This window comes from Ceratotherium simum, chromosome 2 (assembly GCF_057802395.1).
Source record: "Ceratotherium simum simum isolate JZ-2026a chromosome 2, ASM5780239v1, whole genome shotgun sequence".
Lineage (NCBI taxonomy): Eukaryota > Metazoa > Chordata > Mammalia > Perissodactyla > Rhinocerotidae > Ceratotherium > Ceratotherium simum.
This window is the reverse complement of record NC_141901.1, coordinates 34334816-34347623: the sequence shown is the minus strand read 5'-3', so window position 1 is coordinate 34347623 and position 12808 is coordinate 34334816. Positions and strand designations below refer to the sequence as shown.

The 12808-nt window shown below is 48.0% G+C and overlaps 1 protein-coding gene across 1 annotated transcript in view; it reads left to right on the top strand.

Moving 5' to 3' along the window:
• The window catches only part of LOC101393362 (uncharacterized), a 34419-nt gene that overhangs the window by 18620 nt on the left and 2991 nt on the right, over positions 1-12808 (top strand). Inside the window, exons 5-7 of the mRNA XM_087440273.1 lie at positions 1775-1795; positions 2140-2397; positions 5818-6072. Of these exons, the coding sequence (XP_087296399.1) occupies positions 1775-1795; positions 2140-2397; positions 5818-6072 (534 nt within the window). The remainder of the gene's footprint in view (positions 1-1774; positions 1796-2139; positions 2398-5817; positions 6073-12808) is intronic.

The following is a 12808-nucleotide window of genomic DNA, read 5'->3' as shown; positions in this document are numbered from 1 at the left end:
TTCTTTTGGATATATACCCAGAAGTGGAATTGCTGAATCATGTGGCAATTCTATTTTTAATTATTTGATAAACCTCCATACAGATTTCCATAACAACTGCACCATTTTACATTCCAAACAGCAGTCTACAAGGGTTCCAATTTCTCTACATCTTCGCCAACACTTATTATTTTCTGGTGTTTTCGGTTTTGCTATAGTGCCATCCTAATGAGTGTGAGGTGATATCTCATTGTGGTTTTGATTTGCATTTCTTTAATGATTAGTGATGGTCAGTATCTTTTCATACGCTTGTTTGCTATTTGTATATCTTCTTTGGAGAAATGCCTGTTTAAGTCTTTTGCCCATTTTTAAATTGGGTTGTTTGTTTTTGTGTTTGTTGTTGAGTTGTAGAAGTTCTTTATGTATTTGGGATATTAACCTCTTATCAGGTATATGACTTGCAAATATTTTATCCCATCCCATAGGTTATCTTTTCACTCTGTTGACTGATGTGCAGAAGTTTTTCAGTTTGATGTAATTCCATTTGTCTATTTTTGCCATTGTTGCCTCCTTAGACTGACTTTTAACCACTGTGACCATTTTATCATGTTGCTGAACCCAGGCATACTACACAGCCACATGCTCAGAATATATAACATTTGAAATAACTTCACGGCTTTCTTACCTAAATTATTTCTTGCGCGTGAAAACTTTCTTTTCTGTTAGGAGGGCCGGGGATGAAGGGCAGGTGAAGGAACGACAGTCTTGCCTGTGGTGTACTTAGAGACTTCCTTGGGTTGAGTATTTCCGGAAGATAACTACTCCATTTTCTTGTGGTGTTTACCATTAATTCTTAGTGGTTGCAGATTTAAATAGGCTTCTTTATCTTCTCTGGGTTGAAATTTATTTAAAACTTTCTGTACACCAGCCAGAGAGGCAGCACAGGGAGTGTGGTGGGAAGGGCACCATAGAGCTGAGAACTCAAGACAAGGGCTCCATTCTCGGTTCTGCTTCCCGGTGTTTCCCTCATCAATTTCCGCACCAGCAGAAGAACCCTACCTAGGGTTTCACAAGGGCAAAACAAGGTAATATAGGACAGAGAGATTTGTCTGTAAAGCAGACTCAGCTTCTAGTTCGATTTGTTACTGATTGATGTGCAAAAATCGAGTCTGGTGACGAATGAGCCCGTATGAGAGGATGAAGCAATTTCCTTCCTCTTCTCTAAGTTCATCTCCTAAACCCCACTGGACTCAAGCCCAGTTCTGGGATGACTATGGAGATCCAGACATTTCTGAATGTACATCCTGGTAGCCTGTGGCTGCTTCAACCACTGACAGTTTTGCTGCTGCTGGGTGAGTGAGGGTCATTCTGGAATAGGGTAATTTCAGTCACTTCTATGAGGACTCCAGGGATCAGTGTGGTGAGGAGCAGGCCTGGGCCCTGGAGGCCGTGGATAGATTGAAAGGCGACAGAGAACCCTGAATTCTTATCATTCCACTGGTCCTAAGGCCAGAAATCAGAGGTACTTTCACAGTCCCTGCACCTCACATTCATATTTTCTTTGTAGCCATGTGGAGAGACAGGGATGAGATGAGGAGGACATGAGAAATGAGTACTCTTATAAGAGTACTGGAAACTGGAAATAGAGTAAGTAGAAACAGGCTCTTGAGATGGGCCCTGGGGAAAGAAGGAGCCCAAGATGGCCTCCCCTTGCCCCTCTCCACACACCTACAACTACATTTGCTCTCCTCATCTTCTCCTGCTCTACACTGATCCACTCTCTTCTCTTTCACAGCTTCTGCACGCGGGCAAGCTGGTGAGTTTGCTCTTTGTTTCCTTGGGTTTATGGCATTATTGTCTCACAATGCGCGGCTATATTTATCATGTAGGGAAATATCTGTTCCACCAAGAACCAGGCTTGGGTTCGGCATGGTTGGTTCCCCCATTTTCGTGGGACCTGGGATTTGATTCTTGGTAGGATTCCCACTGGATCCACCAAAGACCTTAAGGGAATGAGGCTGCTACAAGTACACAGATCTTTAATTGATTCGACAGTAAGGGGAGACTCTCTGGCCCCTGCTGTCTCCTGTGAACACCTTTGGAATCCATGGTCCCTCCAAGGTTACTTATTCCCATCCCTTTCTGTTCTCTGCCCCTCAGCACATCTCCCAAAGGCTGTGGTGAGCCTTGAGCCCCCGTGGATCAATGTGCTCCGGGAGGATACCGTGACTCTGAAGTGCCAGGGGGCCCACACCCCTGGGAACAACTACACCCAATGGTTCCATAATGGGAGCTCCATCACAACCCAAGTCCAGCCCAGCTACAGCTTTAAGGCCACACACAACGACAGCGGAGACTACAAGTGCCAGACGGGCCAGACCAGCCTCAGCGACCCTGTGCATCTGGATGTGGTTTCTGGTCAGTGGATGAAGGTCCGGGGAGGATCTGGGAGGACAAGGAGAGATGATAACTGTTGACATGGCAGACATTTTTAAGAAACGGGGGTGGCTTGTTTACTGAGAAGCATCGTTGTGAGTTGTTTGAAGTAGTTTTTGCCCTCTCATTTCCCTTTTCACCAACACACTTTGCTTGGTGTGTTTGGTAATGTAACAGATTACATTATGTTCATCACCCAAGGAATAATTGGGTGGAAGTTCCTAAGAGAGTCCTCAGAATATGTTATGCTGTTTGGCCTAAGTCCTGATTGAGTAGGAAAGTTACAAAGCCACAAACAAGCAACCGGGGGTGAGAGAAGCAGAAGGAAATTTCTGCTCCATAAAACCATTCTACTCTCATGGCAGTGTCTTAAAACACAGGTGTTGAAGGTAACCAGACTACAAAGGCCCTAAGCTGGGAGCGTGCCTGGCAGGCGTTAGGAGGTTGTTCTGCCCAGGGTGCAGGAGGCCAGAGGGAGCTATGGAATCTAGAAGATGAGGTCAGAGGGGAGGAAGACGGGCAGGGGTAGATCACGTGGAAGCTGTTAGTCTAGAATGATGACTTTAAATTTTATTCCTGAATGAGATGAGAATTCATTAGATGGTTTTAATTAAAGAAGTCACATGATGTGACCTAGGTTATGTATATATCTGACAGTGTTCAGTTTAATAGATTCTGTAGAAATATGCTCCAAGACACGGTATTATCGCCCCCCCATGTCTGAAAATATGAGCAATTTATACTGTAATTGACTTCAACTGCCCCTTGGTGTATAAACCCTGAAGATGGGCACATGTAAGCTTTCAGTGTTTTATGTTTACCATTGGGAGGATGATATTTTATGTAGTCTTTTAAGGTCCCTGTCCCAGAATTCCTGGTGGTGGAGTCCCTTTCTGTTGATGGTGCTCAATGGAAAGGGAAATATATATTGACTCAGCCTCAAAAACTTGACCACAGCTACGCATCTCTTCTCTTTGTGCCTTGCCACCTCAGAAACAGCTGATTTTACTTCTGAGTTGTCCTACAAAAATGTTAAAATATAGATTTAAGAAAACTTAGATCCAAAAGGTCATTAGAGGGAAACCACCTAGTCCCATCCTCCATTGTACAAAGAAATTAAGCCCATGAGACCTAACAGCCCAGAAGTAAATGGTGGAGCCAAAATCAGAACCCTGACTTCAGATTTCTGTCTCATGTTGTCTCAACAACAGTACCTTGCCTTTTGTATACAGGATACTGTTTTCTTAAATGAGTTTTCATTTAAATACGATATACCAAATCTAAAATTTATTATTATAATAAAGCGAGCAATTTGATCTTCTTCTCTAGGAAGTTTATTGAGACATTCTTTTTTTTATTGCAGTAACATTAGTTTATAACACTATATAAAGTTCAGGTGTACATCTTTATACTTCTATTTCTGTATAGATTACATTATGTTCACCACCCAAAGACTAATTACAACCCATCACCACACACATGTGCCTAATCATCTCTTTCGCCCTCCTCCCTCCCCCTTCCCCTCTGGTAACCACCAATCCAACCTCAGTCTCTATGTGTTTATTTGTTGTTGTTTTCATCTTCTACTTGTGAGTGAGACCATATGGTATTTGACCTATTCCCTCTGACTTATTTCACTTAGCATAATACCCTCAACGTCCCTCCATGTTGTCACATATGGCTGGATTTCATCGTTTCCTATGGCTGGGTAGTATTCCGTTCAGTATATATACCACATCATTCTTATCCATTCGACCCTTGATGGGGACTTAGGTTGCTTCCAAGTCTTGTCTATTGTGAACAATGCTGCAGTGAACACAGGGGTGCATGTATCTTTACACATTTGTGTTTTCACGTTCTTTGAATACCCAGCAGTGGAATAGCTGGATAGTATGGTAGTTCTATTCTCAATTTTTTGAGGAATTTCCATACTGTTTTCCATAGTGGCTGCCCCAGTTTGCACTCCCACCAGCAGTGTATGAGACTTCCCTTCTCTCCACATTCTCTCCAACACTTGTTGTTTCCTGTGTTGTTAATTATAGCCATGCTGACAGGGCGTGATGTGATATCTCATTGCTTTGATTTGTATTTCTCTGATAGTCAATGATGTTGAACATCTTTTCATGCGCCTGTTGGCCATCTGTATATCTTTATTGGAGAAATGTCTGTTCAGGTCTTTTGCCCATTTTTTAATTGGGTTGTTAGTTTTTTTGTTGTTGAGATGTATGAGTTCTTTATATATTTTGGAGATTAACACCGTAGCAGACATATGGTTTAGAAATATCTTCTCCTAATTGTTAGGTTGTCTTTTCATTTCGTTGATGGTTTCCTTTGCTGTGCAGAAGCTTTTGAGTTTGATGTAGTCCCATTTCTTTATTTTTTCTATTGTTTTCCTTGCCTGGTCTGACATGGTGCTTGAAAATAAGTTGCTAAGACCGATGTTGAACAACGTACTGCCTATGTTTTCTTCTAAAAGTTTCATGGTTTCCGGTCTTACATTCAAGCCTTAATCAATTTTGAGTTCATTTTTGTGTATGGTGTAAGATAATGGTCTACTTTCCTTTTTTTGCATGTGGCTGTCCTGTTCTCCCAACATCATTTATTGAAGAGACTTTCCTTTCTCCCTGTATGTTCTTGGCTCCCTTGATGAAAACTAGCTGTCCATAGATGTGTGGGTTTGAAACATTCTTTATAGACTTGTCCTCCAAGGTAGCCAAACTCTGGAATCTGATTACCCTGCCATCAACGAAGTGAGCGGGTGGTTGAGCGTGGGAACGTTTGTGAGCAGGGAGGAAGAAGTGATTTTAAGTTAAAAAGCTTCGTTTCATGCTCTTCTTGTTCAGAGTCACAATTGAATACCGAATTCACAAGGTCACACATTTTCATTTCTTATGTGGATGGAAATTCCATTCAGGGTGGGTGAGGCATTATTAAAGCTCCATTTTGTTGCTAATATGGAGAATGGCTCCCCACCCTCACTTCCCAAAACTTGTGGAAAAGTTGCCATTAAATTAGGAATCCCCAGACCACAAATGCTGTATCCACACAAACTGAGGGTGTCAGGTGCTGTTCAGCAACCTCTACTGTTACTGAAATGCCCTCATTTCCTTGCTCCAGTATAGTGTTTTTAATGTCTCAAAATCACCCCACACCCCTGGGCCAGGGAGTTTTATTCCTGCCATTCATCTTTGGAACTTCTGAAAACTGTCCTTCAGAGGTCCTACAGATAATGCCATATTTTGCCTGTAGGAGAATGCTCACACCTGCCATGAAGCATCTTCAATTCCTCTGCTCCACATCTTTTTAAAAGTACTCAAATGAGTAATGTAGCCCCAAGCATGAGGCACCAAGGGCCTTGGTATCCAGCCTTAGAACTTTCCCTTCCCATGTTTTGTCTTTCAGACTGGTTGTTACTCCAGACCACTCGCCTGGTGTTTGAGGAGGGGGAGCCCATCCACCTGAGGTGCCACAGCTGGAGAAGCAAGCCTCTGTACAAGGTCACATTCTACCAGAATGGAAAACACCAGACATTTTCTCATCTGAATTCCAGCTTCTCCATCAGACAAGCAAAACTCAGTCACAGTGGCGAGTACCACTGCACGGGAGTTATAGGGGAAATGCTGCACACGTCACAGCATGTCAACATCACTGTCCAAGGTGAGAACCGAGGCTGTTCAAGGGGCTTCCGGCCTTGGAAGGATGGGTAGGGAGAGGATTACTGATCTTTTTTGTACTTCAGTACCTGTCTTCTCCTGAGTGGGCCTCATTGATGTCAACAGGAACCCTTAAAGTCCTAGCTTGATCTGATTGCTGTGTGGATGTCTAGCTCTGTTCCAGCTCATTCCTCGGGGATTATAGAAAGGGGTGTCATTCACTTGAAGTTTCAACTCTCAGGAGACAGTGTCATCCCCACAAAACCGTCCACCAGACATAACCACCCTTCCTCTTTTCCACCTCATTCAAACCACTCCACTTTGTCATATGTCCCTCTTGTCTCTAGGATTCTGAGGCTTCTCGTGCCTCCCTACTAACACTCTCAGCCTAGGCTCAAAGGTAAGCTGGGGGCAGCCATGTTGGCATGAGAGTCTCTCTGCACACGCAAAGAACTGGGCTTCCATCTGTTCTTGAGAAATTGCGCATTGTGAAATCCATATCATGCCCTTTCAGGAGGCATCACGAGCTATTTATGCCACACTAGCACCGGTCAGTGAATACCGCCCATCCTGGGCTCAGAGGAGTTGGCAAGAGACAATCTGTTGATGTGGTCTGTGGATGCCCTAGTTCAATGTTTCCCAAAGGCTGTTCCCCAGTCACATGACTCTTTGAGAGGCTTTTCAGAATGAACAATTCTGTGGCCAAATTAATGCAGAACATGCTGCATATTCTGTTCCTCTCCTTTCATCTTCATAATGCACATTAAACACTTCCAGAAGTCCTATTGTAAACAAAACTTTTAAAGTAAATTTTATGAGGCATTTGCCAAACCTAGGTGACCACAAAACCTTTTTCCTCTATAACTTCTACTAATGTCCCTTAGAACAGATGTGTCCAAGGTCACCCTTTTGGCAATGCTGATCCAGAGCTTTATTTGGGAGGCAGAGAGATGAAGAGATCCTATGAAGACTTCCTGGGCTACCTGTCTGCGCTTGGCCTTGGCCTTAGCTCCTGGCTTGGGTGACTTCACAAAGGCTCCCCAACAGGGCCCTGACTGTGTATTCCAAATTTCTGCCTTAACACTTGTCAATCTTCTCATCCCTGTGCATCTCCTATTAGGTCCGGCAGCACTATTCGTCTTTCCGCCTTGGTATCAAATCACTTTCTGCCTGGTGATGGCGCTCCTGTTTGCAGTGGACACAGGGCTGTATTTTTCCGTGCAGACAGACCTTCGAAGCTGAATGAGAGACTGGAAGAATTACAAAGTCAGATGGAGCCAGGCCCCTCAGGACAAATGACCCCTCATCCCATGGTGTAACAGCAGCATCTCTTCAGGCCCTACATTTTCTCCTCCCCCAACCGCTATCCGACAGCATCCTGGGCTTAGGAGCCTCCAACCACCCTTTAGTCTCCAGGGAAAAGAAGGACCTGTGGTCTCCAGAGTTAAATTCCAACAGGCCCCACACTCACCGAGTTCCTGAAGGTCAAGGCTCTACAAGGACTCACAGCAAACACCCACACTGTTTTCATAGACCCTAGACAGAGGCTCCTCAAATATACAAAACTCAGTGAATCCTGCTTCTACTTTCAAAATAAATCCAGCAATCTGACCCCTTCTCAGTACTCTTCTACTGGCACCTTGGTCCAAGCTACCATCATCTCTCACTTGGGTTACTGCAATAGCTTCCTGATTGGTTTCCCTACACTCACCCTTGCCACCCTACAGTCTGTTGTCACCACAACAGCCAAAGTGATCTTTTAAAAATGTGTGTTGTATCTGTCACTTCTCTACTCCAAGCCATGCAATAGCCCCTTGCGATTAAGAGTAAAGCTAAAGCCTTTGCAATGTTCTACAAGGAGCTACATGATCTTGCTCCTCACTGCCTCTCTGACCTCACCTACTGCTCTTCCTTGGTTCAATCAACACACCAATTATACTTCTGCCCAGGGCTTATGTTATTTCCTGTTTCTGGAATGTTCTTTCTTACAGATCTCCACATCACGCTCCATCATGGTCTTGACTCAAATGTTACCTTATCAGTGAGGTCTCCTTGATCATTCAGTATAACCCCACTCTCCCACCACCCCCTAACACCCCTCTCCTGCTTTATATTTCCGCATTGTACTTATTACCTACTGATGTATCATATGCTGACTTGTTTAATTGTTTATTGTCTGACTACGCTTCCTCTCATCAGAATGTGAGCTCCAGGACAGCAGGGCCTTTGTCTATTTTGTTCACTAATGTATAGCTAGAGTCTGGGTCAGTGTCCGGCACATGACAAAGCACTCACTAATTTGTGGCATGAGCAAACTCTTGAGCATTTGAAATCAGAGAATTTTAAAGCTAGAAAGTCCTTAGAAATGATGTGATCCAGTCTCCTCATTTTAAAATTGAGTAAGCTGTGGCCCAGATGGGTGAAATGTCTTGTTAAGGATATACAGGCAGTTGGTGTCACAGACCTTTATATAAACAGTTTTGGATCACACTGTATGTTTGTTCTACAACTTGCTTTTTGTACTCAGTGTTGAGTCATCAGCATCCCTCCACTTCACAATGTCTATTTAAGTTATCACTTTAGTATCTCTTCTACTTTCAAAGATACTCCAACTAAGCTACTAAACATAAATGGATACATGTAAGCATATGTATAAAGTTAGCACTGCATACATAAACTCCTCTATACTTGAACCTCTCTGAATTCAAAAGTAAAGAGAATGACATTGGAAGAATGCCTGTGTGATGCTGTGGGTAATGTGCAGGCACAGAGGTGCTTGCTTTAGGGCTTTACCTGGAACTCTTGGGGCTGCGAGGGTAGGTGGGGTTTTGAGGCCGCTGAAGCCCAGGAGAGAAGGTTGGAGGAGCTTGGACAAGGCAGTCCCCCAACAGACCAGGGCACAGACCCCAGGCCAGGCCGCCTTTTCCCTTCTGAGGTGAGGACCCTTCTCTTCCAGGTTCTTGGCCAAAATGTCTGGACTCTCACATCCAGGCCTAGACTCTGAGAGTGAATGAGTTTAGAGCTGAAGCTTCTCTTCCTCCTGGAGTTATGAAATAGGTTCCTTCTTTTTGAAGATGGTTTGATTTTCCACTGTGAAAGTCATTCATTGCACACTTCTTCAAACATTCCCTTTTTTCCTTGGACTGATCACCTTCCCGGCATAGTTGGATCTAAGTCCCAGAAGACTTTGCCAGCTCTTTCTCACTGGCACACTGGGAGAGGGTTGAACAAGAAATCCAGTCCAGAAGGGGGACTGACCTCTGCATGCTGACTCCCTCCTCCCTCTTCAAAGGCCCCGGGGGGAACTTTCCAAAGGATTCTCAGCCATTAGAGGTGAAAAGAGCCACTTACCAAGCAAGGATTTACAGTTTCTCTTTTTAAAAATTAATTTCCCTTGAATGAGGCAAATAACAATATATTACATACAACACACTACTAAAGTTTAACATTAGAAAGTATGACGTTCCCCATAGATACCGCCCTCGTTAGTACAGCGGTGAGTATCCCCACCTGTCAGCCAGGAGACAGGAGGTTACAGAGACCTTTTGCTCCTCTTTCCTCCATTTCCACCCTCTGGTCTCCGAAAAGGCTCCTCCTTTTGGCTTCTCAGTAGAAGGCCATGCCAAGTAGAAACAGCAGAAAGCCCCAATAGGATGTTCTGGCATGAAGAAAGTGAGACATGGCTAAGATTCAATTCGTAAGGCCGCAGGACTGACGGGAACTAGGATGGCTTTGCTGCCCAATGGACTCCCCTCGCCCTCGGGCTTGCGGAGCATGGGATGGCCTGTGGCCTGCAGGAGTTTACTCCCCACCTGAGCCCTGGCCTCAGAGGAAAACGCACACTGTGCTTTCCAACCTACCTTTGGGTACCATCCTCGGGAATATGAGCGACAGGCATCGACAACAGGAGCGACATTCCACCACAGTTCATCTGCATCCTCCTTCCCCGTGTGCAGAGTTCATTCCGGAGGCGCGCGCGGGGGGGTGGCCAGATCACCCCTGAGTCCGCGCGCCACAGCGCCAGGTCTTGGCTCCCAAAGAAAGCGACTTCATAAGGGATGGGGAGCCAAATGAAAAGAACCTAGCCTTCAGCTAACTGGTTTCCTTTCAGTGTTATAAGCACTACAACAGGAAAAAAAAAAAAAAAGCAAGAGGTAGAGAGAGAAATCACTCCTTACAAGCATTGGCTGGGAATCGAAACCGGGCCTCTTGCGTGCCAGGGGAGAATTCTATCACCGAACCAGCAATGCGCCATGTGTTTTGTGTTTTACGGTACTCTGTAAACCTCATCGCTGTCCCTAGCTTCATTCAGCAACCAGAATCAGGCCGCCCATCTAAAATACTGCTTTGATGTTTCAAGACAAAAAAATGTTGACAAAAAAAATAACTATTTAAACTCCCGGCTTGGAGACCACGGCTCTATTCGCACGGTAACATACTTCCCGCTTTTCCCGAGCCGCCGGACTCAGGCCGGCTGTCTTCAGCCAACAGGGGGAGAACTAGTTCTCTTGGGAAGTTAGGCCTTCACTGGCTTCTGCCGCAACCCACGGCCCCTAGAACCAGCCAGGAGAAGCTGCAACTTTCTCCGCAGCTCCGAGTCAGGGGCGGGTGGGGCCAGCGCGGCCAACCCGCGCCCCGCCTCGCACGGCCGGAGCCGCGCGAACCTGCTCCCCGAGTCAGCGCGGCGCCCCCCCGGCTGAGTCAGCCCGCGCGGGGGGGGTGGGCGGCTCTGGGCTCTCCGCGAAAGCGCCGGCAGGTTCGCGGCGGCGCGGGCGGGCGGAGGCGCGTCCCCGGAAAGTGGATCTAAGGCTCGTGGACGCGGAGCCGGGCAGAGCCGAGCTGGGCTTGCAGGACAGAAGGCGAGCGGAGAGCGGCGCAGCGGAGCGCGCCTCGACGGTCGAGCAGCACCAAGTGCCGCAGTCTCGCGTATCAGACTGGTCCCCAGGAGCGCGAGAAGCCGCAGCCATGTGGGCCCGAGGGAAGTGGCGATAGGCATCGACCTGGGCACCACGTACTCATGTGTGGGCGTGTTCCGGCACGGCCGCGTGGACATCCTCGCCAATGACCAGGGCAGCCGCACGACGCCCAGCTGCGTGGCCTTCACCGACACCGAGCGGCTGGTCGGAGATGCGGCCAAGAGCCAGGCGGCGCTGAACCCGCGCAACACCGTGTTCGGCGACAAGCGGCTGATCGGGCGCAAGTCTGCGGACGCGACTCTGCAGGCGGACGCGAAACACCGGCCCTTCCAGGTGGTGAGCGAGGGCGGCAAGCCCAAGGTGCGCGTGTCCTACCGCGGGGAGGACAAGGCGTTCTACCCCGAGGAGATCTCGTCCAGGGTGCTGAGCAAGATGAAGGAGACGGCCGAGGCGTACCTGGGCCAGCCGGTGAGCCACGCTGTGATCACGGTGCCCGCCTACTGCAACGACTCGCAGCGCCAGGCTACCAAGGACGCGGGTGCCATCGCGGGGCTCAACGTGCTGAGGATCATCAACGAGCCCACAGCGGCCGCCATCGCTATGGGCTGGGCCGGCGGGGCGCCGGAGAGCGCGGCGTGCTCATTTTCGACCCGGGTGGGGGCACCTTCAACGTGTCGGTCCTCACTATTGACGCCGGTCTCTTTGAGGTGAAGGCCACGGCTGGAGACACCCACTTGGGTGGAGAGGACTTTGACGACCAGCTGGTGCACCACTTCACGGAGGAGTTGCGACAGAAGCACGGGAAGGACCTGCGCGGGAACAAGCGGGCCCCACGCAGGCTTCGCATGGCCTGTGAGCACGCCAAGCGCACCCTGTCCTCCAGCACCCAGGCCACTCTGGAGATCGATTCCCTGTTCGAGGGCATAGACTTCTACACGTCCATCACTCGAGCCTGCTTTGAGGAACTGTGCTCGGACCTTTTCCGCAGCACCCTGGAGCCAGTGGAGAAGGCCCTGCGGGACGCCAAGCTGGACAAGGCCCACATTCATGACGTTGTTCTAGTGGGCGGCTCTACTCGCGTTCCCAAGGTGCAGAAGCTGCTGCAGGACTTCTTCAACAGCAGGGAGCTGAGCAAGAGCATCAACCCGGATGAGCGGGTGGCCTATGGGGCTGCTGTGCAGGCAGCAGTGTTGATGGGGGACAAGTGTGAGAAAGTGCAGGATCTCCTGCTGCTGGACGTGGCTCCGCTGTCCCTGGGGCTGGAGACAGCAGGTGGAGTGATGACCACGTTGATGCAGAGGAATGCCACCATCCCTACCAAACAGACCCAGACTTTCACCACCTATTCAGACAACCAGCCTGGGGTCCTGATCCAGGTGTATGAGGGTGAGAGGGCCATGACCGGGGACAACAACCTGCTGGGGTGCTTTGAGCTCAGTGGCATCCCTCCTGCCCCTCGTGGGGTCCCTCAGATAAAGGTGACCTTTCACATCGATGCCAATGGCATCCTGAGTGTGGTGGCCACCGATAGGAGCACAGGCAAGGCCAACAAGATCACCATCACCAATGACAAGGGCCGGCTGAGCAAGGAAGAGGTGGAGAGGATGGTTCGTGAGGCTGAGCAGTACAAGGCTGAGGATGAGGCCCAGAGGGACAGAGTGGCTGCCAGAAACTCCCTGGAGGCTCATGTCTTCCATGTGAAGAGCTCCTTGCAAGAGGAAAGCCTTAGGGACAAGATTCTTGAAGAGGACAGGAGCAAAGTACAAGACAAATGTCGGGAAGTCCTTGGCTGGCTGGAGTGCAATCAGTTGGCAGAGAAAGAGG